Source organism: Cygnus olor, chromosome 3, assembly GCF_009769625.2.
Source record: "Cygnus olor isolate bCygOlo1 chromosome 3, bCygOlo1.pri.v2, whole genome shotgun sequence".
In the NCBI taxonomy this organism is placed as follows: Eukaryota; Metazoa; Chordata; class Aves; order Anseriformes; family Anatidae; genus Cygnus; species Cygnus olor.
In genome coordinates, this window is record NC_049171.1 from 58,398,729 (window position 1) to 58,425,760 (window position 27,032).

General features: G+C 39.6%; 1 protein-coding gene and 1 long non-coding RNA gene across 2 annotated transcripts in view; one reads left to right on the top strand and one right to left on the bottom strand.

The window, feature by feature from the left end:
* The window catches only part of ARHGAP18 (Rho GTPase activating protein 18), a 90,887-nt gene extending 64,857 nt beyond the window's left edge, over nt 1-26,030 (bottom strand). The window contains exon 1 of the mRNA XM_040551256.1: nt 25,914-26,030. Within this exon, the coding sequence (XP_040407190.1) occupies nt 25,914-25,957 (44 nt within the window). The 5' untranslated portion in view covers nt 25,958-26,030. The remainder of the gene's footprint in view (nt 1-25,913) is intronic.
* Nucleotides 1,128-6,897, top strand: LOC121067137. The gene is made up of 3 exons (XR_005818133.1): nt 1,128-1,199; nt 2,342-2,396; nt 3,631-6,897. It is a non-coding gene; the product is annotated as an uncharacterized LOC121067137 (long non-coding RNA).
* Nucleotides 26,031-27,032: the final 1,002 nt, after the last annotated feature.

Sequence of the window (27,032 nt, forward strand, 5' to 3'; positions counted from 1 at the left end):
TGCCTTGGTTTTAGGTGCATACAAAGAATTGAGGGTAGGGGTGAGTTTTAACGATGCCTGATTCTCCCAGGACTTCTGTACGATGTTTTATCTGTAGGCAGCTGACCAAGGTGTTTTGACTAAAATGTTTTTGCACACAAATTGACAAATTTTCATCAAAATTTTCAAATTTAAACAAAAAATTATGAAAAACAGGGAGTAGTACTGATAAGCTTTTCACATATCCATTGCAATAAAGTACAAGAGATCTATGAAATAAGTGGAAATTTTTCTTTTTATCCAGTTTTCTCAGGGCAGATCTACTGCACACACCAAAGGCTGTGCACGCTGCCCGACCTCCCCAGAGGTCCTTGGTTTCCAAAGGGTAAAAGCAAGAGCGCAGCCTCTGTGCTTGCTACTTCAGCAGTGTCTCAGTGGTCCAGCTGCGAACAGCTGAAGTAGCAGTATTCACCAAAAGCAGTGCGCTGGGTCAAGTTACCTGTGTAACTTGCCGAAAAACAAGGATATGAAAACACTGTAAAACTTAAGAGCTGTGAAAAGATTTCCTTGTACTCTCAGTACACAGGTACAGCACTCAGTACACCTCTCCGGCTGTGTCAGAAAGGCAAAAACTGGGGCCTGATTTCTCACACGCAGACACAAGCAAGACCCATCTCTTTTCACTGCTCACGTTAGAAGCACATCAGCATGAGATGAGAAAGCACCCTATTAATATATGCCACTACACCTATTTACTGTTGCCTTTGGCTCTGTCTTTAAATGCATGTGTGGCTAATTGTTGAACAGCCTATGCAGAATACAAAATTATTTTGTTAAGGACCCAACCTTTTCCTTTTAAACTAAAACAAGAAAACTAAAAATGTAAATGAAATGAAATTGCCTTAGGACTTGGCAGTTTCTAAAATCTTCAGCTAGCTGTTTGCATACCAAATACTCTAGTCAGTTGTAAAACTTCCTTTAAAGAATAGATTTAAAAAAAAAAAAAAAAGTAAAAATCTTTAAAGCATTCTGAGCTTAATGAGTGCTTGCCAAAACCCTATGCCCAAAAGAATATATATTAGGTGCCATAAGATTAAAAATCTAAAGTATTTATCCTTTGATAAGCATCTTAAAACACATTATAATTAGGATACACCACACTTCTGCTGTAAAAAGAATGAAGAAGCACAATGTAGCCAGCATGGCATCAGAAGGAACTGGTAAAAAAAAAAAAAGAAATTACTACAAATGGAAAATGGGGAGAAGGGTTGCATGCTGCCGAGTCCACAGGGGAGTAGTGGAGGCAGATAAAGAATGGCAAAACCCAGACTGAGTTTATAGTCATCAACTGGAGAATAAGCACACTTTTGTAAGTGTATCATAAGGAGGGTTGGAAAAGGACCTAGAAAGAAAGAAGTTCTATTAATAAGTGAGAATAAAGACTAAATTACTGATAACTCAGTAATCAGACTAAATAACTGATAACTCTGATAACTCAGAAATAACAGATAGCGATTCCCTTCTTTAAATCTGTCTTTAGTATGACATGCTTCAAATGTGCTGAGCATGCAACAGCTCCTGTGGATTTAAGAGCTTAACTCCAGGCACGCTTTTTTCTTTACCCTGGTTGACAGCTTGATAGGATCAAACTCTGTCCTGTTATGACAGCATAACTCCAGCACAGTTTAGTTTTCTTTGCTGAAATTATTCTGGAGGCAGCTAGATAATCTAGATCTACAGATGCATTATTGCTGTAAACTGACAAGAATATCACCACTCTTCCACTAGTCTGTCCTCTGCCTAAACCAACTTATACTCAGTAATTATCAAGTTTGCCGTTAGTATTCTTCTTCTTAACAAGGTACAGGTATACTTATTTGAAAAGCAAGGTTGTTTGTTATCAGCTAGATAAGAAGGCAACATTTGAGGCATATAGCTTTATGTGGTAGAAAGAGATATAATTGAGAAAGGAGATTACAAATCAGGCTGTCTTACTGCTGAACCCAAGACTCCTTCAAAGAGTTCAAAATATTTAGATTAAGATGTCATGCGGTACCTTTACACTTAATATAATCAGTCACTGGGGCCAAGCAGTACAGGACTCTCATGCTTAGTATTTTCTTCACAAACCAATTGCTAAAAAGAAAATGCCTCATCAGCACCATCCTTCATCACTGTTTTAAAAGGACTTAATATATATTTGTTCAACATCTGCTTTTCACTCTTCACTGCAAAATGACTTTTTTTTCCTTTTTTAATTTTTTTTTTTCAAATAAAAAGGTCCAAAACTACACAGATTTATTTTTATTTTTATTTTTATTTTTATTTTTATTTTTATTTTTATTTTTATTTTTATTTCCAGGTGCTGGCTGATTTTTCACATTCCATGTTCCTGATGATGCAGCAATTATCAGCAGGTAAAAATGCAGTCTACTGAATTTTACTGAGTACTGCATTTTACTGCTTTTACCAAGAAGCACTGGTTTGAAGAAATTATAACAGATAAGCTTAGAAGTTCCAATTCACAGACTGACTTCAACGGCCCAGCACGGATTTATTCCTGAGCTCCAGAGATCCCCTTAGAAGCAATACTGTAGTGTTCAGACAACAAATGCAGAGCTGCAGTGAATGGACAACTGTAACTCAGGACTTGTAAAATACATTTGTAATGACCTAGTGCAGGAGAGTTTCATCCTTTCCCTAGCATTACCTACTGTAAAATTTGTTCAAAGAGATTTTCAACTGAGAAGAAAATGCCTCAGTCAGCTCACTCACCTAATTCACATTCTAATAAAGTGGCAGCATTTCCATTGTCCAAATTATGTTTCCAGGATTCCAGCTAACAGCCAGGAAAGGCATGAAGCAGAAAGTTGTTCATATATTGTAAGATGAAGTCTAATGCTTGCTAAGCTCCATACCCCACGTGGTGGTGCACTTCACTACACAAAGAACCGCACACTTAAACAGTGCTCTGCAGCTGTTAATGAGCAACGCGAGCAGCAATACAGGAAAGAATATTATATATAGGAAAGATATTCTTTCCCATTGTATATACGAAATGTATATTTCCTGTAGTACAGCAAAGAATATTACACATGTAGGGTATGATTTCTGCTGCTTAACACTTGATGTCTATATCCATGCAAGTGATTTTAGGCTCCACTGAAAGTCCGTGAAAGAAATTCACTTTTAGTGGGTAAAATCATCTGACCTATGTCATCCATCCACTTTAGGACATGAAGATGAATCATGCTCTATAACTGTCTGTTTCCTTCCACAGGCTAGAATGATAAACTAGATGAGTAGGTCACATGCAGATGTCCACGCCTATCAGATAAGCTACATCTTTAATGTTTTTATGTTGCCTGTAAACATACAGAAGACAATGTTCAGTTACAATGTGCAACATATGGCATCTAAAATGTGGAGTATTCAATACGTTGAAATGTACTAGTATGTAGGAGGTGTTTTAGACCAACTTAGCTACCCCCGAATATCAAAATGGGGATGAAGTCACACATGCACTTTTACACAGAAAGTAAATTTGCATACAGAAAGCTGATAACATCCTTGCTAGCCTGCACATCATGAATATTTCTGATGGTCTGATCCTTCAAACTAACGTGCATTCCACATTCAATTTTTCCATAGCATTCTTTATGGGAAAAATACGTCCAATACTATCAGAAGACAGCTCAGTATGAGGGAGAATTTTGTAAGCAACACAGAACTGACACAGAAGCAACCACAAGGACACAACAGTGGGTTTGAGAAACAAACCCCTCACGGCTTTCTGCAAGTGCTGGCCTTCTCCCTCACTGCCCTCCACACACAAATTTGAACAGCTGGCTTGTTCCAAACCTCAGCAAAAAGAAAAGAAGAAAAGAAGAGGGGGGGAAACTTCACACCTTCCTCTCTTTTCCTGCAAGTTGCTCTAAAATGTATCTGGTGCACTCTGGTGGCTGCTTTGGTAATTCTTAATGTGATGAATGCAAAAGGTGAAACTAATTACTGATGCCGTTTTTGAGATTATCCATATGAAGAGTAATGAGCATATGAATTTATTCCAGTTTATTCAGTTTGATTTTTCTTGAACGCAACCCCTGGAGAAATTCAGGTCTCGCCCATCACAGTCCATCTGTTTACCTTACGAAAATCACAGGGAGTTTTGATTGCACGAGGTTCTCATCTCATCTGCTTTAATGTTTTCACTCATGGTCAGACAGCTGCTGAATTTTACCCAGAGGCATATCAGTTTCAGTAGTGGTAATTTATCCACATTTATTTGCTGTGTGACCTTGCACAATCCTCATACCCATGCTTGCCTCCCTTCTATCCATATAACGGGGCTAATAATACCTAACTATTTATGAAGGTTATTCACCATACGTTGAATTGCATTAAAAGGTACCAAAAGTGCAGTGTATTACTTCTTGTTGCTTTACTATTATGACTTTTTTTTTTTTGGTGTGTGATTTAAAAGGGATAAAATGGCATGGGTTTCTGTATCCAGGAGCACAGAGAACAAATAATAAATCTTTTACACTTTGCAGTATCTCAACATGAGGTGTAGGACTTTAGAGGAAAACTTAATACCACAACTGAAGTTCCACACCACTTTTGAAAAGTCATCATCAGTGTTGCAGGCTAAGGGTTTTTCACTGGTGATTCTGAAAGCCCCCTTTCTCTTGAGATAGTTTTGATACAATTTTAGTTGCTTAAACTTTCACTTCACATATGCCATTAATTCTGAAAAGACAGTGTATTTTCAGCATATGATGGCCTCAGTCTTTATTAATGCTCCCAAAGCGTCACTTAGATGTGGCACAGGTAGATACGTTCTCCAAGTGTACGAAAATAAAGACCAAAGAAAAACTGTGGTGCACGGTATCTATGTTTCTGATCAATCCTGTCTTAAGTACATACAAGGCAGCTCTATAACCCCCCCAAAAGTTTTTTCCCGTGTTCAACATGCTACATGCTTTCACTTCTCTGTCAGAGAGAATGCTTCTATCTTCCTGGCCATCTTTCTTGCCTTTTTTTTTTTGCATCTGTTCCAATGTGAATCAATCTTCCCTGAGCATGGGGGTCCTGAACTCTGTAGAGCAACTGGTATCTTGCACAATGTCACAAGCACTTTATTGTGGAAAACGTTAGCTTTTCCCATGGCTGTGTCACATTGGTGCTTACAGTCCTCCTATGACCAACTTGAACGTACATGCATATGATACAGTTGGAGCAGATTTGCTGACCAGTTTGCACATCAGAGCATACATGGGAAGGTCATTCCAAAATCTGTTAGGGATACATGCAGACTGGTGGGGGGCATTCAATTTTTTGTTGTGAGGTTGCTGTCACATGAAAGCCAGAAATCCCAGTTTTGTCTCTCCCCTTGGATAACACACCCAACATTAAAACCACTGGAGACATGGGAGTGGAGAAGGTTCCCATAACTCACAACACTACCTCTCTTATCCTTTAAATTAGGCATTAAACCGCTATATCCAGCATTTGGGTGTAACTGGACAGATGGAATGGCCAGCTCAAGTTTCATCAAGTGAAGTGAGGATGGGGGCAGCAAGTGCAGAGAACCTACTTGGAAACAACCATGCAATTTGCTGCTTTAAAAAGCAGGCTGTCTGTCACCCAGCTTCACAGCCTGTGCTAGCTGTTCCCCCCGACCGCTTTAGATCAGGATTGAGTAGGGACTGGGATGTTTTTTTCACTATACATCTGGCGAGGAAGTTGAAGGCATGCTCCCTCTTGCACACATCCTCTAAGTCAGCCTGCTTTTTGACTCTGTGCTCTTCTCTTCATTAACCTTCTAATTTTGCTGCTGTCTGCAGATTTCATCACAGCGCAGAAACATCTGGTGGAGTAAAACATGCAGCAGCAATGACAAAGATTATTTTCTCAGTTTAGTCAGAAAAGCTCACGAACATTGTGACAAAATCCTAAACCAAGTAAGCCAGAGCTATCCAGAAATGTAGCTGCTAGGCTGGCAACAAGCGCTTCAGAACAATGAAAGAAACAATTGCCTGAGTCATCAGCTGCGTGAAAGAAAATGATTGTTCTGTAAAGGCTTTTAAACCGTAGCTTACCCAGTAAACTTCAAGTTAACCTAGAGCAAAGTATTTTTAGTTATTTCTTACAGATATGAAAAACAAAAATACTTATTTTGCATCATTCTCTTCCACCCCAAACATTCTTTTTTAAATGTTTTCCTCTCCTTTGTTTTACACAGTTGAATCAAATTCAGAGACCGTTCATATGGAATATTTCAAGCTGTCAATATTTGTATTATTTTGCTATTTTGAATTGAAACAGTCTTCTGAATCCAACATAAATTCACAAATGGTTTGCATCAACTCAGAACTGCATTTTCCAGGAATTTAGCTAAATTGCAAAAGAAAGCCACCACACTTCAACTATATATAAAGTCCTAACTACAGTTTGAGAAATACCACATTAATGGGGCAACATCTCTTAAAACTGTATCCGTACATATCAGAGACAAATCAGAAGTGGGGAATTAAAGTCCCTATATTTTCACTTTTTTATCAGCTTACTAGGCTCATTTCTGTTATTCTGGAATTCTGTAAAAATCCTCAACACAACCAAATATTTAACTATGACTTTTGCACAAATTCGCTTTGCCAGCAATGCTTAGCACTTGTAATTTTGAATTAAATAATAGGATATTTGGAAGTGTTTTCCAATAGGTTTATTGCAACGAGGACTGACCAGATTTAGAACAAAGAAATTCACAAACATAAACTGCAGGAATAAAACTGATCATTTGTTTATGATAGTACTCCTGATGCTTTTTATTTGCTCTTCATAACTATTCAAAATGTAACTCTCCTGAATAAAAACTACAAAGAAAACTAATGTGAACACTTGTGCAAGAACTTTTACAATAAATACTTGAGTGTTTGTTTGATTCTTTGTGATTGAAAACAGCCCATGAGAAAGATGAAAAAATACCAGTCATGCAGCAAGAAAAATAAACTCAAAGCAACATTATCGCTGTACCCATGCGTGTGTAGGTACAGCTATATTGCTATATGTACCTAGCAATAACTTCAAAGTTCAGAAATATTTCTAGGCTGATGCATAGCCACACACACTACTCACAAGCAATTTTAAAGAAAGCATAAAATTCATAGCCTCTAAAGGCCTCTGTCCTCTAAGGGTTTATTTATGACAGTCACAAATGAATAAACTTAATAAATCATTCGTTGTAGCTAATTTGCTCATCTCTGTCTGCAGGGAGATTGTGACAGACAGATTTGCACTGCAAAGTTCAGAGCTGTAGAAATACAAGGCAAGAATAGAGTACCAGTGCTGTGTATTTTGGAAGCAATAGCTGATGTTACAGAAGGCTAAACTTGAAAGTTTGCCTACAGCAGAATATAATCTGTGTAGTTTCTTCAGGAAAAACATAACATTTACAGTTCAGTTGGAAGATATTCACAAGAAATGGTATTTATGTTACAACAGTCAGATTTACTTTGATTTAAATCAATATAGGATCTTGTTATTTAGTAACGCACGTGATGTACAATACTGTTCGCCATATGTCCAGAAAAAAAAAAAAAAGAAAAAGAAATGGAAGCATCCTATAAATAAGCGTGCATTTAGGGAAACATTTTGTATACGTGCATGTGTAATACACATAACATACAAAACCGGTGAAGCCACCCGAAATGTCAGTCTATGAGGATGTAGCATGTGTGGCTTCACTGGGGGCTTTGTCCGCATAACCAGCACAAGGAAAAGCAGCCCTGGAGCAGCTCCGAGGCACACGGCTGTCACCAGAGCACAGGGCAAGGAAGGCTCCTCGTTGTCACTTAAAGATCAAGGGAAACAGTGCTCCTAACTTACATCAGGGGAAACGTTAATTTAGCCCGGGCATAAAAAGCAGTTCCCAGGATCAGAGCCCACCATCCCTTATGCATTTTCAGGTATTTTTACTAAATACAAAATCAAGTTGCCAGAAGGCACTACGATCTGATCACTAGTATTTTCATCTCAGAATTTACATCAGTCCATCATGGTTTCTTGTCAGGGAACGGATTCTCTGAAAATATGAAATAATCATCAGGTTCTCTTTTCCAGCCTTCCTCAACCATAAAAGAAAGCTCTGTGTTAATTTAAATGATGTGAACGTGTGTGTATGACAGACAGGGGCAAGGAACTGAGGAGCACATTTTGTGTTAATGAAAGGTGACGTTTTTGAAAGGGTACATCTATTCCAGCCACAGCATCATCTCTTTATCAGTAAGTATGCGTATTAACAATCCCTGAAGAGTAAGCTGGCTACAAAAACTATTTTATCTGTTTCCAAACTAATCTTTTACCATCTTTAAAACCACACTTTAAGAAGTAAGCACTTTCAGTAATATAGGGTGGGTATTTCACAAATTCTCACTGAAAAGATTCATCTTCTATGCGAGCGTGCATGGCAATGAAATTTGGCAGAATACATTACCTACAAAAGAGATATTTCTGATACCATCAGCTCTGCTGCTCTTGAGGGAATTTAGCACCTAATTCATTTAACGCTGTTCTGGAACATTTTGCAGAAGTGCACATGGGGATGGTCACCTGCAGAAGCTTTCCTCCAGTTGCCACCTGCTGGCTAACATCCAAAGGCTTCAACCACACACAGGTACCCCTGCTCCACCACAGTCTGCAATTTGCTCAGAATTGTAACTGTGGCATTAACAAGTATCATAAAAGTATCATTTATGTCAGCTCAGCAGGTTAGTGTAATCAGCTAGTACTCATCGTCACTACATTGTTTGTGCTTGCTTCTGTCTGTGCTATCGCACGTAATCTACATTTAGGAGGACAAGCTACAGGGTATTAAGGTGAAGGACAACTCAGAAACACGACAAAACCAGCACATGTGCCACATCCAAACAAGCAAGGCTCAGATACTGTCCAAATGTTTTCTCTCACTCATTGACTGTATATTGGCATATATACATATAATGACCAGCACTTATTTCCATTTTTTGTAATTGCCTAATTGACATAACCAGAGAATTGTGATAGGTTCTTAGTAGAGACAGATATGGCAAATAGTGATAAATACACAGAAGATAAATTGATAAATGATATGATAAATGCCTATGTCATAAGACTAGAAACTAACAGATTTCCACAGCTGGGATCATTAATGCTTATGAAGAAGGTAGCCTTACTTCATCAAAGCATGAAAAAGCTTTGGAAATGAGGTTAAAAATGACCGGAGAGTAGCATTTGTTTTTTTTGTAGCTAGAACATGTGAAGCAAAATGTTGACCCCAGCAGAGTTAGAGACTAAGCTTCTACTCCTTTTCCTGGGACTAAGATTTCAGCCCCGAGTTCCCATCCTGACACCACGCTGCCTCACGCTCCTCTTGGAGAGGATGCGGGAGAGAGAAGCAACACAGCACTGCAGTGAAAGCACAGCTCTACTTCAGGACTTGCTACCTTTAACTGTGATCAGCTGCTGCAGGAGAGTCTCATCCTCTCCCTAGCATTACCTGCCGTGACGTTTGTTCAGGAAGATTTTTAACTGGCTCCTGCAAGGACTTCAGTGCCCTTTCTTTGCCACTAATGAAAGCAGTGCTGGGTGCAGCTGGAGTTGGCTGGTCCCCAGTCAGTGTGAGCTTGTGAATTCTCTTCTGAGGAATAAAGACATTACTAGGGTAAATTGCTTGCCCTCACTTTGAGTTTTGGATTCACAAAACATTTGTAATGTTTAAAGTGCTTTTTCCTTGTTTTTCTGCTCATTGGGGATAATTTTAGGACAAACAAGTATTTTCCAATTCTGCTTTTTATTTGTGCTTTTTGGTTAGATCAACGTTTGGTTTATTTAAACTTCACTCTTTGTACTACGTAGGTCTTTTATGAAGCAGCAACATGATCAAATGCTTACATCTCCCTTTCCTTGGTTAAATAAATAGGAGGGAGGAAGGAACAGAAACCTGAGACTCCGTAAGGATACATTCACTTACAATTCTTCCCCCCAGTACTTCCACTGAAATGACGAGATCACCAAGGGTTAGCTCATCTTCATGCTCAGAAAGAAATTTCCTGTTCATGCTTATCACAGCAGTACCCAGTTTTGGAGCGCTTCCCAAAAGAATTAGAAGAATTACTGAAAGGGGGCTTTCTCATTGGGTCTTGGTACAATTTAACTTTGCACTTCTACTCTTCCAGAATTGGTAAAGAAAAAAAGGGAAAAAAAAAAAAAAGGAAAAAAAAAAAAGAAAAAAAAAAAAACAGTACCTGTAACTAATTTAATACTTGTTTGGGTATTTAGGTGGCTGTAGCAATCCAAAGTGTTCTACTACATCTGCAGTAGGGCTTTTACTAAAACAGCTATTGTTAATAAAAATTCACATTTCTCACTGACATAGTTTGGTTTTCAAGAGTGCAGAAGCACAGAAATTACTCACAGAAATTAGAAAAATTAATCTTCAGCCATCAAACCCTCAGTTTTAGTTTTACCCAAGAATCAGCACAGAGATCACATGTCTGTATGCTGTTTCTGGGGCTCCTGGCCAAGTTCCTTGCAAGTGTGTCTTCATGAATATAAAGTTAAGGGGAAAAAGCTGCATGCTTGCCAAAATAATCCTTCTGCTTTTTCTTCTCCTGCTACTTTCTTCCCTGCAATTGCTTTGGGGCATCACTAAAAATACGTAATTGCTATAAAAGATTATTGTTATTTATGAACAGATTTCAAGCTGAAGATTATTTCCTTTTCATAGCCCTAGTTTGAGAGCTATCTATTTGTGGAAACATCAAGTTCTACAATACCATCTATGCAAAGTGCATTTCATTACAGTAATCATAGGAAGATGCTTTCACAAGGAATCTGTGCAACATATAATGTGTGCTGTAATGTTATGCAGAAATATGTATTAGAGTATATAACCATAATAGTTATAAAAGTGTTAAGTGCTGCCTAAAGTACTTGTTACGAGGGTGAAAATGGAACTCTGCTTTTCCCCATGAAGCAAGTGCATCATTTATTAACAGCCAACAAGCTGTGAAATGGGAGTAACTTCGGGGCATTGTCATATCCCGCACCACGACCGCCAGACCGCCAGCCTCCGAGGGCTTCAAACATCCTGCTTCAGTCCGTGGAACTCCCTACATCCAGCTATGCAGTTCAGAATAGTGTAACTATTGAATCAACCTAATTTCTCGTTCATTTGGTTGCAGATAAGTACTTTACTGAAAAGCAAGGGTAATACTTTAAAATGAAGCTTTGTAACAATTGCCTTTGCACGTGTACTGTGTATTGTTCACATTTGGGGCTGGAAAGTATAATGGTGTTGAAATAAAAGATCATGTAGTATTCCTAAAGAGCAACCTATATAGTATATACAAAAAGCGTAAGAATATTGGGAATATACTTACAAATCTAGTAATGATGGCATTTAAAGTCTTTTAAGCCATAACAGTACATGGTGAACTCTTCTGGCATAATATACGCTTACTGAAGTAAGCAATGCACACTGATAACAAAATAACTATTGCCTAAATCACACAGCCACACCACATTTGCAATTAAGAGGCCAATTGCCCCCAACACCTAAACAAAATATAATCGAAGCTGTGTTTAGTTAAACAATATCAATATTCAAACTATATTAAATACCATTTATAATTCAGGGGTCATACAGGTAACCCTAGCAATATTGCTGTCAGCTATTATAATTATAGTACAAACAAAAAACAAACAAACAAAAAAGCAGGGAAGGTAGTCTGCAAGTGAAGCCCGGGCCCTAAGCAAGATACAAACCTTGAAGTGAAAAAAAAAAAAAAATCCCAATGGATTGTTCACCGTCTCTTCCCGTACAAGAACTAAGGGGAATTAACTATAGCTAAAATGAAAAAGCAGATTCAAAACAGACAGAAGGTGGTGGCATTTCCCACAAAGTGTCATTACGCCGTGGAATTGCTTGCCACAGGATGCTGTGGAGGCTAAAAGCTTACAGAGGTTTGAGGCAAGACCGGAGATGCTGACAGAAAAGAAATCCATTGAATATCACCAAATCTGTAGGAAAAAATCTGGCTCAGGAACTGCCTGGCAGTGTATGTTTGCAAGCTGGTGAAAACACCGTGAATGTCAGCCCTGCTTTAGAAGTCATGTACGGGCATCTTTTAAGTGTTGATAGGACACCATATATACAGACTTCTGGTCCAATCCAATAAAGCAAATTTTGTGTTCAAATTGCTTGCAAAAGCAATTCTGGTTCCTTGCACCAATAAAAATAGTGTAAATGACACTTTTTGTATGAATGACAAAAAGTTATGATTCAGTATATGGTACAGTAGCAAAAAGACAACAAAACAAAAAAAGCCCAAACCTTTATTATACTGCATTTTAAAAATTCACAATTTAACTTTTTTTTTTCTTTTTTTTTTTTTTTTTTAAATAACACATCTTGTTAACTTGGTGAGTGAATTACTTAAAATTTCCTGAGGATACAACTTTCTCATTAGATTTAAAAGCACCACCACTGCAGGAAATCTGGATCACATTTAATCTGCTGTGGACACAATCAACTCTCAGGAACTCAGCGCTCAACCTGGGCCCTGTGATGCATAGCTCGCCCTGCTCCCACGTTGCAAAGATGAAGCAATTCTTCAATTCTAGGCCTGTAGCTGAAGCATTTTAAGCACAGAATAACACTGACAGTGCACTTATCTGCAGAACACAGGCCCCTTTCTCAATTGCAAGCCAGGTTTTTAGCTCACAGGGGATGTTCAGTGTTATCTTTATTCAGTGAATTATGTATTAGCAAAGTAAACCTGTATTTAAATTTTAATGGAGCATTTTAGTCAGGCGAAACTGTTGTATTTATGCCCTGATTGGAAATGTAAATATCAAAAATGTCAATGGACAAACAAAAAGATGTCCTCTGCACTCCAAATTTCTGAGTGATATTTTGAGTTAAACAATTACAACTCCCAAATACATTTTGCTAGGGCAAAATGTACAAATATTAAGAATACCTCTGAATTGAAGACTTTCTTAAAAAATTCTATTCTCGCTGTAAAATGTCAGTATATATTAACAGCTCCCATGTCCTTCAAAAAATCACATTCTCACACATACCCAGAGCTCATAACGCTGCCCACACTGATGTGCACAGACTGTCCCACTGACTGTTTAGTTCCAGTGTTATGTTTGAGACAGAAGGGACAGAACCTAAGCATGCACTTTAAATAAACTGTATTTCCTTCAGACTAAACTGAGATAGACGGTGCAAATAAAAGAAACCCTCCTGAGAATACTCACAAGAACTCAGCTGTTTAAAGACGATATTAAATACAGTTTACACGAGGCCTTCAATATAAGCACAGTATTATATATTTTGTTTCCTTCCATCTTATCCCTAAACATTTGATCACTTTTTATACATTCTGCAGTGTCATAAAAATGCCTGTAACATTTAATTTTATATACTAGGGCTTGTAATATTTTTATTTTGCCCCAACTACTCATATTTGCACACAGTCTCATTATCAGAAGCAGCTAGTACCAAAGAGCACTACAGAATCCAGTGATTTGCTAGGCTAACAATCTTTGCATGAATGTTACCAGAGTGTGTCCAAAGAATCCTCTTAATTAGAAACTTGTTGTTGCACAAACTCCAGAGCGTGATTCTAGAAGTGAATGAGAAGTTCAGTCCCTGCCCATTCAGTTCATGGCATGTTCCAGCCACGGAGATCACTGTGTTCAAACACAAATAATTCTGCTTTTCACTCTGTGTATATGCTAGGAAGAGCAGACAGTGGAGTAAGACCACCTGTACTCTCAGTCATGCCGTTAGGAGTATCTCGTGTCCCAGGGAGCAGTTTTGCTTTCACTTCTCAGAACAGTCACTGGGCTGGTGGCAAGGGGATCCGGGGAGAGCTTGGCCATCCATGAGCCCAGCTCCCCCAGCACGAGCTGGGAGTCCTGCTGCTGGACGTTAAGAAATGGCTTTGAGCATTTCTGCTGCCAGCAATAGGATTTTTTAAAATAATTGTCCAGAGCAGAGCATAAGAGTTCCCAAACTGACAGTGACGTAATCCTGCTCCCCATCCCGGTGTATTAGAGAGTTGTATCCTCAGGACAATCTAGAGCATAAATACACAGCGCTGGGTAACAGTGGATGCAAAACAGGTGCCCTTCATTGCCTGTGATTCTCTGTCGATATATCCATCCCTACTTTGAATTCACCTGAAATTACAATAAAGTATTTCATAGAATCCTTCACTTCTGAGTTTTTGCTCTGAAGAGAGAAAAAATTATTTGCCTGACTTGAAATGTGGATTTTTTTCCCTCTCCTCTGTCCATGCCTGCACTTCATTGTGTTCCCAAGCAAAATTCAGAAAACATCCATAGAGAGGGACAGGATCTTCACACTAACTTCTCTCACCTCACAACCAACATTGATCACTCTTCTGTATATCACCTGCTCAAGAAGAGATTTTTTTAAATATTATCTACTAAGAGTTCATTTATACATTACATTATAACATTACAAATGTTTCATCTTCTGATTTCAAGAAATAATTTATTTAGCTTTTTTTTTTAATCTTCAATACCAAATTTATTTGATATATATGAGCATACCAGCAGCTGTCAGTCAAATCAGTGTCAATCTATCCCACGATCCAGCAGTGTCCACACTAAGCTGTCACAAGTGCATTAAAGAACTTCAAGCTTCACCTACGTATTACAGCAATTTGAAGCTCAGGGAACACTCGAGGCAAATGCAGCCTAAAGTCAGGAAGGCAGCAGCTAGCAGGAAATGTGGAGATGTCAGCCTGCAACCCAGGATCTTCCAGCTCCAGGAGCTTCAGAAGACCCTGCCAGCTTCCCCCTTGGCCTCCTGCCAAGAGTGGAAATTACAGTGTCATGCCACGCAACGCTTACTCTTCTTTTTTCTTCTTATGTGCGCCAAATGTCTGTTTTATTTCTCATGACAAGTTTTGGGTTCTGCTATCCTATTTGACACCTTCCAATCTATAGACATTTAAAAAAAATGGTGTAGAACAACATTGGTTCTTTGGATTCTTACTCTGCAGACAACAAAAATAAACACTACTATACTACATGTAATATGGGTATACGTTAAAAAGGTTTTCATTGCTATAAATATGCATATTTAAGGAAACATAAGATACAACCGGAACACACAACACTGAGATTGCAATGGCACGAGAAACAATCTACCAGAATTTTTCCATTAAAATAAACAGGAAACAGTTGTTGTCAGATGGCAGCACGATGCCGGCAGTCAAAAATGAGTGATTACAGAATTTAAGTCATCCTAATCCTAGTGCATAAGCATTAATAGAGGCTTTTCTTTCATCACAAATGAGTAATGTAGCTAACCTCTGACACTAGCCTGAACTTCTGACTTACCTAAGAAAGCTGTGTTCTGTTGCTAGCAGTGCAATAGATGAAGTAATGTTTCCATTAGCAAAAACATCATGCAGGATTTATAAATCTGATGTAAATCTTGAGATGAGTAGCAACACAAAGCCAAAAACATTTAAATGGTATCTCTGCATTGGCTCTAAAGACATCCTGAAAAAAAACATAACACCCCATACTGCACTTAAATCTATTATATACAGGTCAACAAGATTTCCTCTTTATCAAATTGAAATTGACCTTATACCCTGCCCAGTGAAAGAGTTCCACATAAATTGCCAAGGACACAGACTGCAAGGGGAGTTCAGCCTGTACTAGGGAGCTCACCGCATGCAAACGGCTCTTGCGTAGGAGCAGAAATGCAGTCCTGAAAGACCGTGAAAAGAAAGACACTCCAAACTGCCATTTACTCAAACACTCCTGTTCTGCTCTTTCCTCATTTCACGTTTTCTTCATCCTGTAACAATGAAGGTCTTTGCTGATCCCATCTGTAGCAAGTGTATGTACATGTGCACACATTTCTATTTTTAAATGATTAGTCGTAAAAACAACTTCTTACACCATCACAATTATATTTTTAAAATATATATTTTAATGCACTATTATAATCTACATTTTGATGAGTGGCAATGTTATTATTACTGTTATGACAGAGGTCATCTTTACATTCTTTCAGTTTTGTTTCATCAGTTGTTACTGACCATATTGGGCATATCACATAGCAGATAGCAGAGTGCCACTGTGACCCTGCAGGGAACAAAAGCTAAGGACAAATTTGCTGCTGCAGCTAACTCAAAGGATTATCACACAGCCCAATCCTTAAATTTTATTAGAAATTGATCCCCTAACTGAATTAACTATCCACAGCAGGTTTTTATCCAAATTAAGTTTACTTCTTAAGTTTGTCTAGAAGCAGATGGCAGTCTTTAAAGATTATTGGAGATATAAACCTTTCTATCTCATATATATAATTACAAATCAGTATCGGGTCTCTAATTTGTAGACAGCATGCACTTTTCTCTGGCTATGGAATCTTCTGTCATTACGCCCAGGTCTAATTGCATTTACTGTCATACTAGCAAAATGTAGCATTTATCTAAGAGGTTAATCTACTGCTAGTGTTGGCTACCAAATGTGGGACCATACGCTTTCCTACTATGAAGAGCAGAGGACCAAAATTGTTTAAGCAGAATTAGAATTTCCTGTAGGGCAAACGCACGGGAGACCAGTTCTCCTCTAGCACCCACCCTTTGCTCTAATCCCACACCGGTAAGATATAAGGGAGAAGGTCCCACAGATCACTTACGTGGCAAGGACTCAATTTAACATCCGAGACAGACTGAAACTGGTTCTAAAACACATTTCTCCCCTAGCTGTCAGAATGTTACCACAACTGTAATCGTCTTTCTGCACATGCGTCTGCACATCTGATCAATTAGGATTATAACGCATGTCTGCTTGCAAGAGTCAATGGCCTTTCTGTTAGTGACAGGCTTAAAGACACTGCCTTCCTCACAGAGGAAATGGTAAGGACTATGAAGCACAACATAATGCACATTCCTTCAAATTGCAGTGGCAATTTGGTTCAAAATTCCTGTTTAGAAGGTGCCTAGTCTTCTTTCCACTGAACATTACTGGTGCAGTATACACTCTTTGTTCCTTTCTGCGTCCAAACGAAAGTATTATGACACAATGGCTGGGTGTCACCTCTTCTTGTGATCACTTGAATAAGCGTAAACTTCCAGCAAGGGTCCTGATTCTCAGCTGAAGCAATTCACTTTCAAGTGATCCATCACCCCGGCCATCAGATAAATAGATATCTTTCTCCTGCTTAGACTGGCTGTAAGTAAGAAACAAAGAGAATTTTTAATTCTGTGAATAACATTTGCCTGGATTTTAAGCTCATTTCTGTGAGGACATGAAGCATGAGGACCTCAATTCTTAAACCTGCTACATTTATTGAATGCCTATGACTACTTCCTTTTTGCTGGACATCTCTGAGTTGAGTTTGCCTCCAAATGTCATTTTTGCCACTTGTTTTTCCTTGTATTCTATGTTTAGGCATAAATGCCCTGGGTGGGCATTTTTAATTAGCATGCATTTCTGTTCCCTCATTGCTTGTAGCTGCTACTCTCAGTGGGAAGAGTATTTTTACAGCTGTTACTACATACTGTTTTTTGTTTGTTTGTTTGTTTTTACAAAGTCACCAACTTCTTGCCATAACGCTGCTTGACTTGTGTATCAGTAATTCCAGAAAATGACTCAGTCTCTAATTACTCCATCTGATAATTATTCAAGTTCCCACAGCTCAGTGGGAAACATAGCTAAGAGCTGTGATGGTTTGCTGACTTTCAGTAGGTAAAATGTACTTGCCTACATTATTTCTTTGGTGGATTTTCTAAAAATTTTCACTGTACTTCTAGCCTCTCATTTAAATCTCTGATCTCATTTTGATCTTCCTGCTACAGAGAGAAAAAAAATGGTCAAGTGATGCAACCCTTCCCTTCAAGCTGATGATTCCAACGGCTACATTGGCTTCGTTTTTTGGCTGGAGATTAGGAAGGTGGTTTTGAAAGTATAAAAGAGGAATAAAGCTGATAAAAACTTGTATTTAATACATGATAGGAATCAAGTATCCAATTATTCTACTGACCACTGTTGCAGCAAATAAGAAATGGGATTATTTGGCTGTTCAATTACTCGTTGCAGTCAGTTTTGCTGATGAGCGGCTGCGCCTGAGAGGTTAAGTCAGCGAAGACAGGAGGAAATAAGTATTTGAGCAGGAAGAGCAAGGGAATAATGGTGTATGTGCGTCTAGCAGAGTTAGTATTGTTTTATTTCCTAACAGAATGAGGGAAATGATTACTCAGCTATCACAGATGTTCCCCTTGCTGGCAGGGTCCTGCTAAAGGGCAGAGCCTCCACCTCCAGACAGTAACAGCGTCCCTCTCCCTCCCTACTGCACCTGGCAAGCCTGCTGAAAAACTGTAGTGGTGAGTGTTTCCTGAGCTCTGTGAATCCTCCCACCTTTGTATAGTTTTTGGAGGTATCGCACAGAGATGAATGGGCAGAAATGAAATGCTAACAACAAATTGGTGATAGCCTTCTTTAGTCAAAGAGCTGTCCTACGAACAGATGAGAGTCACCACCATATCACCCATGTTTAATTGAGTGCAAACAGCTGGATGGGCACTCAATTTAGTTTCAAAATTTTTTGTCATCTGACATAAATTGGTTAGAAAATGGTTTAAGCTACTGCAAAGTAGCTATAATCATATACCATCTTTTAGAGCCAAATGTACTGATGAAAGAGGCTGACATCTTTGTAGAGCTGATAGATTTCAGTAATCATTTTTAGTCAATACGAGCTGAATTAACTACTTGAATACTGTGTCTTTTCTAACACAGAATTTTGCTGAGTGAACGCGTCTTTTCATCCTATGTCACTTTTAAACAAAAACAAGGTTTCAGGCTTACATATTGATGATGTTAAGACCTTGAGTTCTCTGTTTTACAGCCTCACCATGGGCTTCTCATATGTTCAGTATCCTCTAAGGAAAAAGAGGTGGCAGTTCCGTAAAGACAACTGACAAGTGTGCAGCATCTTCAATTGAAAAAATAAATGGATTTATCTAAACATTATACTTGGTATGAGCAAAAAACCTACAAGAAAAGGGGAAAGAGAACAAGAAAGCTGTGTCCTGGAGGTCGAAAAGCAGAGGAATAAAATGAGAACTGCCAAAAGTTGAGTCTTGACAGCTGACAGGTCCTGAAACTTAGCAGTTTAAATTAAAACAAATGTATACTGCTCTATGACAGTATAGAGAAAAAGAGAACTGACATTGCAGTGAAGTTGTTACACAGTAAGAATGGAATTGCAATAAAAAATAGTGTTGGCGTGTCCACCCCAAAAGAAAGTAAACTTTCTGACTCAGATTTCCATAAAGGGAATGACAGCAAAAGCCAGACAACTGATGAAAATGTGGGTATAACACGAAATCACATTGAAGACAGAAGCAAAGCTTTAAGTGCTGGTTTCAGCTAGGATAGAGTTAATTTTCCTCCAAGTAGGGTGCTATGTTTTGGATTAGGATGAGAAGAGTGCTGATAACATGCTGATGTTTTAATTGTTGCAGAGCAGTGCTTACACCAAGCCAAGGACTTTTCAGCTTCTCGCTCTGTCCTGCCAGCGGGCAGGCCAGGGGTGCAGCAGGAGCTGGGAAGGGACAGACCCAGGACAGCTGACCCCAGCTGGCCAAAGGGGTATTCCATACCACATGGTGTCATGCTAAACAATATATAGGGGTGGCTGGCTGGGATGGCGGGGCCGGCTGCTCAGGGATAGGCTGGGCATCGGTCAGCGGGTGGTGAGCAATTGCATTGTGCATCACTTGTTTTGTACACATTATTAGTAGTAGTACTATTATCATTATTATTATTATTATTATTATTTTCCTGTCTTAATAAACTGTCTTTATCTCAACCCACAGGCTTCACTTTCCCGTTTCTCTCCCCTATCCCAGAAAGGGAGGGGGAAGGGTGAGCGAACGGCTGTGTGGTCCTTAGCTGCAGGCCGGGATAAACCACAACATTTGGTAAAGTGAATTCAGACAGAATAGATAATCTCTCACCATTAATAATGAAACAGTTCACCTATGAAATGGGGAATTCAGTAGCAAGTCATTAAAATATATATATATATATCAGCTCAAGTGATGTCACATTAAGACAAGGGGATCTGGCCTCAAGTTGCACCAAGGGAGGTTTAGGTTAGATATTAAGAGAAATTTTTGTACTGAAAGAGTCATGTGGCATTGGAATAGGCTGCCCAGGGAAGTAGTTGAGTCACCAGTCCTGGAGGGCTTCAAGAAACGTGTAGATTTAGAACTTAGTAGCATGATTTAGTGGTGGACGTTAGTACTAGGTTAAAGGTTGGACTAGATGACTAGGCAAGGCAAGGGCAACGAAGCTTGTGAGGGGTCTGGAGAACAAGTCTTGCGAGGAGTGGCTGAGGGAGCTGGGATTGTTCAGCCTGGAGAAGAGGAGGCTCAGGGGCAACCTTATCGCTCTCTACAGGTACCTTAAAGGAGGCTGTAGCGAGGTGGGGACTGGTCTATTCTCCCATGTGCCTGGTGACAGGACGAGGGGGAATGGGCTAAAGTTGCGCCAGGGGAGGTTTAGGTTGGATCTTAGGAAGAACTTCTTTACTGAAAGGGTTGTTAGGCATTGGAATGGGCTGCCCAGGGAAGTGGTTGAGTCACCATCCCCGGAGGTCTTTAAAAAGATGTTTAGATGTAGAGCTTAGTGATATGGTTTAGTGGAGGATTTGTTAGTGTTAGGTCAGAGGCTGGACTAGGTGATCTTGGAGGTCTCTTCCAACCTAGATGATTCTGTAAGACTTGGAGGTCTTTTCCAAACGGGATGATTCTATGATTTTATTTTCTGAATTATATATATTATGCTGACACTCTTGGGTAGAGAAAAACTGTGGTCTTGGCAACGTTAGAGTTATTACTCAGAGCTCAACAGAGTGCAAGTCTCTTAAAGAACTTTGAATGAAATTATATTCTGAGATGAAGAGGGAAATGGAAAACTGTGATAAATACAGCATAGCTTTACCAAGGTAAATAGAGAGTTTGGTAGTAAAATAGTTTTATTAAAAAGCTGGGATGCAACCAATGTAACCTTTATGGACTTCAGTATTGCATTTGTAATTGAACCACATAAGGAGCACAATTACATACACAGTTGCATAAATAAGAGATAGGGAGCGATGCAAGTTTATAAACTGGGGAAAGAATTAGCTGAAAAGAGATAGCATTACATTATATGGAAAAATGAATTGACAGGTTGGGGAAAGAGAAGGCTTCCTATTAAAATTTCTCAATGTTCCTTCCTACTAATCATCTTGTTATTTAACATTTTTGTTAATAACTTTGGCACAAAAAGAAAAATGTGAAATTTGCTGATCGCATGAAATTAGGAATATCAATTTCGAGAAAGTCCAGGCTATTGTACAGGAAAAATGGACGAATAAAAGGACTGGAAAAAATAAAAATGAGACACAAATGCATGTATTTAACAGACTAAATAACTAGATTTTATGCTATAAACCAGGGGACTCCTCAGTTTGAAATGAGAGATATTAATTGTTCATAAGACAGCCATGAGACACAGCACCATACAACAATACAAAAGGCATATGTAGTCCTACTATGTGTCAGGCTAGATAGCAAAGTGTTAATATCATCAAACACTGATGAGGCATTACTTAAAATTATAGTGTCACCTCTGATCACTCTTAATCAAGAAAGATGTATTCAAACATGGAACAATCACATGGGGAAGTAAAGAATCTACTCAGTATGAGCAACTAAGAAGCAAGGATAATATAGCTGTTATTGCTGCCTGTGAGTGCTCATAAATACAGAGACCTTGGATGAGATCTAAGTTAATGGATAATGTCAATACTAAAGAAACGCACAGAAACCTTCTATTGATAACTGTAGCTTGAAAGCTAGAAATCCATTCCTAAATATCTAGAAGAGCAAAGTTTCAGAACAGCCACCCAGAAGGGCAAAGAACTTAATCTTCTTAATCTTTAAAAAAGCTCAGCATGCTTATCAAATCAAATCAACTAGAGGTTGTAGCCTTTTTTTTTTTTTTTTTTTTTTAAATAAACCACAAGGTAGGATTTAGGGAGCGCTAGGAAGTTCTTCCCAACTTTGCATCCTCTTGTGCTATGTTCCTACACTAGGGTGGAAGAAGCAACAGAGAGTAAGTACATCAGATAAAAAGCAAACAAACAAACAAAAATTTATATTAAAGATACTTCATGTTTGTAAAGGAAAATAAACTCAAGAACTTTAGAAATCAATAATGTCACTTCAGGCATATGTGTCCTGATAGGTTGTGTTCATTTATAACTTCACAGAAGGAACAAAATTATGTACAAGTATCATACCTTTGATTTTATTTCTTTGTAGAAATCAAAGACCAGCCAGCAGTCCATGCAGACCATTTGCATGCTAGTACAAGGGCATAAGGAGCCATACAACGATCCCTAAGCTGCGTAACCTCACCTGAGGCACCCAGAACCCTATGTAGTCTTCACTGTCCATCAGGCATGGCCAAGCTGGTACCAAGTCCTCAGAAGAGAGAAGGCAAGGACACCCAGCTGGACTCAGGAATCCCAACAGTTTCCTGGGGTGCCCTAAGAGGGGCATGAAACTTCTGAAAAAGAAGTTCTATAGGGAAACATTTCGTCCAAGCATAGTCAACAGGAACGCCGAACCAAGAGGTCCAGACTATGTGTTTTTGTAGCAACAACAGCTTCAACCTCTAAGGAGGTGGAAGAGTCATGCTGGTTCCTCAGCCTCTCTGCTCCTTCCTCAAGCTAACCCCTCACAGCCACACAACAAGGTGCTGGAGCAGCAGTAGTGCCCCATCCAGAGTCCCAGAGCCCTTTGAGAAAAATTTCGCAGGCCTGACAGAAACATTCCCCAGGCAGCGTTCAGTCCATTAGCCACATGTTGAACCATGCAGACCCCAGATCATGGATTTTTTTTTCACTGCTGACACTGTTGAAGATAGTAGGTGAGACCTCTCTTGGTGAGCATAAAGACGTTGGAATCAGAGGGCTGGAAGAAAATGGGACTGACAGCACTACCAGAAGTATTATTTGCTGATCAACTTTTTAAAAATATAAAAATTGCACATATCAGGGGTCTCATGACCACTCTGAGAAAAATAATGGTTTATTTGTTGCTGTTTCAATTAACAATCTTGCTGCATTTCATGTGGCCACTTTCTGAGGTGGGTTATAAAAACAGGTAATTCGTCACAAATATTGCATTTCCAAAAAATCACTTCAAGTCTGGGGCTGTTCTTTTCTAACCATGTAGCTTAATTATTTCATTTTTTCTAAAATAGAAACTGTACCTAACATAAATATGTTTCAATTCAAATTTCTGCAATGCAATTTACTGTGGAAATATTATTGGTAGCATTGAATGTTCACTCCCCTGATGAATGTCTTACATTCACGGGTCTATGTCTTTGTCTTCAGCTTGTATTGCTTGGTGTTGTGCTCTGGAGCCGTTCTATCTGCCGCTGTCTCCTTTGTCTGTTGTTCTCAGGAATCACTGCTCATCTCATTTTTGTACAGTGCTCTGCTTTCACATGGTGTGTGATCTTTATTTATGTGGAGATAATTACATAAAGCATATTTATATGAAAACATCTCACCCTTGATCATAAGTTAGTATTTTTTACAATGATTTTCTTGGCGGATCCATTCCCATTCAGTGAGCCTGCTTTTGTCTGACTGAAGCCAATTAGAAGTTTATGGCTGAGCTGAATAGGAACGTTGCTGTTGACTTAAATGGGTACAGTCATCCTCTGTAAGTGCTAATTAGTCAAGGTAAGAGACCAAGTACTGCTAAACGATTTCTCCTAGCAAGTATGACTACTGTATTTCAGCGTATTTACTTCTGATTTTCAGAAAGGGCATTTTTCAGAATTGCTGTACAGTACCCAAGGGTGCAATATTTTTCCTGTAGCTTTGGGATCCTTTTTTTTGGCAATGATGTCAAATTAAAAGCTAAAAAAGATTCATATGATTCCCATATTTCTGCTAACTGTGCAAGTCCTGTAGCGATTTGAATTAATTATCCGTTTTTCAGTAAGTATTGAATTAAGGGCACAATTACGATTCCCAGAGGATCTGATTATAACAATTGTTTGGGCTGCTCGATGTACTATTTTATTGGTATAGTTTAATCTTGTCACAAGCTGTATTTTTCTCAACTTAGTAAGTACAGTCCTTCACACTCAAATATCTTTTTCTTATGACATTATTAGCACAACAGTTATTGACTTAACTGTGGTACAACCTTAAAATCCAATTCATGAACCAGGCCTCGTTGGTTAAGTATTTACACAGAATAAAAAGATGACAGCTGACCCAAGCACCTTATCATTTAACTGTATGCTGCACTCATGGGGAGACAATGCTGACGATAAGCATTTTTCCCAGCGCTCCAGCTGCCTATCAGTTCTTCACTCAGTAGAATAGTTAATTTTTCTATTTCCTTGCTGTTATTTTTTTTTTTTTTTTTTACTATTTCCATTCTCATGTAAATGAAAAAATATTATTTCATGGCTAACTAGAAGCCTACTAAGATGGTTTAATCAGAGCTCATAAACAATACTATTTAATGAATATACCATACAATCTCATATTTACGCACTCTCCTATTCCACTTTTTTTTGTGTTCGTAGTTATCCTGCTGGCCACTTGCCAATGGAAGCACAGAAAAGCCCACTATAATGCCAAATAGTTGCTGTTTGTGCCTGAATGGCAAGGATCTATCTGTCACGATCTGGCGTGGTGGATGGACAAAAGTATTATGCAGTTGTGCTAGAAGCAAGCTGCACTGTAAGCCTGCAGATGACAGAGTACCCTTCACCTCCCTGCCCAGAGCAAAATTATGATCTCTCTCGCTGATGAGTATTGGTACCAGGGAACACCTTTTCCTCGTTCATGTCCTTCCAGCTACTGCCACTATTTGCTACTCCAGTGATACTCAGTGAAATATTTGTCCGCTTTTTAGCTGTGACAAATGAAAACTTGTCCTAACTCACATTTATTCAGCACTATAATATTCAGTTTCTTAGCATGGTGCATTTATTGAGACCCCTTTGCAGCAACATCTCCAACAGCTCCGCCTCTCCCATGAAAGCAAACAGGCTGGACTTTTAAACACCTAATTCTATTCACTTTGTTCGGTCAGTACTAAAACAACCAAATCGTGCCTTCAGCCACCCATTTGTTACATTTCCAGACATGCAAATTTTCAGGCATTCGCAGCTGATGCTCATTCAGCATGAGAAGAGCTTCCTGTAAGTTTGGTAAACCTGTAAGTTTGGAAAACTTTGGTAAACTTTTGCATCCTTTCTCATGATACCTACAAAACACCCAACAGCAATGAGGCTGCTGATGGTTTAAGAAATTAATTGTATTGTTTCGCTGCATCTCCCCTTCTGTATGCATTAATTGCTGCTTCCTAATTCAGACTGTCTTTTTTGGTTATTATCTGATGGATATATAGCAACCAAAACCATGAAGCTCTGGTTCAAAAGCAGCAGCACCATGCTGCTAAAGAAGCAACCACTGCCCAGCGGGGAAAAGGGAGGCAGGGGAAGGAGCCGGCACAGGTTCCTCCTGCCCGAATAAATGCCTTCTGCATTTGCCCAAGTGACAAGCGCCAGGCGGGGACGTCCCTGCCCGCACCACCTGCGCTTCTATCTCAGCCCGAGCTCCCTCCTGCGACACTTTTCGCCTTCGGACCTCTTGCGAAGCCCTCGGGCACCTGCGCGGGCGAGGAAAACTCCGGCTCCCGCCCGCCACCCGGGAGTCGCAGGCTCGCAAGTGTGTCCCTGCCCGTCCCGTCCCGCCCCGTCCCGTCCCCCCCCACCCCGCCCCCGGCCCGTACCTCAGGTGCAGGTAGTGCACCAGCTTCGTCACCACCGTCACCATCCCGCCGCCGGGCCGCCTCCCCCGCCGCCACCACCGCCCGGGGACGCTCCCCGGGGCTGCTGCCCGCTGCCCTCGGCCCGGCCCCACTCCGGGAGGCCGGCCCGGCCCGGAGGCGGAGCCGCCGCCGCCATCTCCCGCCCCGCGGCCTGGCACGGGGCCGTGAGGATCAGCCTGTTCCACCCGCCTGCCATGGGCAGGGACACCTCCCTCCAGACCAGGTTGCTCAAATCTCCATCCGACCTGGCCTTGAGCACCTCCAGGGATGGGGCATCCACAGCTCCTCTGGGCAACCTGTGCCAGGGCCTCCCTACCCTCTGAGTGAAGGATTTCCTCCTTATATCAAATCTCCCCTCTTTTCGTTTAAAGCCATTACCCCTTCTCCTAACACCATATTCTCGGACAAAGAGTCCCTCCCCAGCTTTCCTGTAGGCCCCTAAAAGTACTGGAAACATCACGTATAAATAATCTCTATATAAATCTCCATATAAAACACACATAGAATCTCTATAACTATTTGATTGGGATTATTGAGGGAATTCTGCGGTCTCTGTTCTTCTGGAGATCAGGTGGTCACAGAGCAGACGATCACAGTGGTAACTCCAGGTTTTCAAGTTATGAATATTAATTGCATCCTTTCTGCTGCACTCCAAATTGAGAATATCCCTTCAGCCTAATCCTGCCTTTCTCATGCATCCATCCTGGGCATTGAACCAGGCAAAAATCTCAAAAAATAAGTATATGAATGTAATTCAAAGATGGTCATAATGCACACAATAACTTGTAAAAGGGAAGGTCGCAAACAAAGATACACTTCATATTTTCTGTCTCAGAATGCTTGATTTATAATAATGACTTATTCTAATGAAGCACTTCATTTTGTTGATAATATTCAAATCACTGAAACTCTAGAAATAAAGGGAAGTCACAGTACGTAAAATGTTCCTAGTTCACCAGTATGTATTTTGGGACCATGGATAGCTTAGAAATAAGTAGTGCCACAAAGACAAAACTCATACGTTTGATGAAAAATTAGAAGGTTTTTTCCTATAAGTAACAGTTTGGTCACTGTACCCTT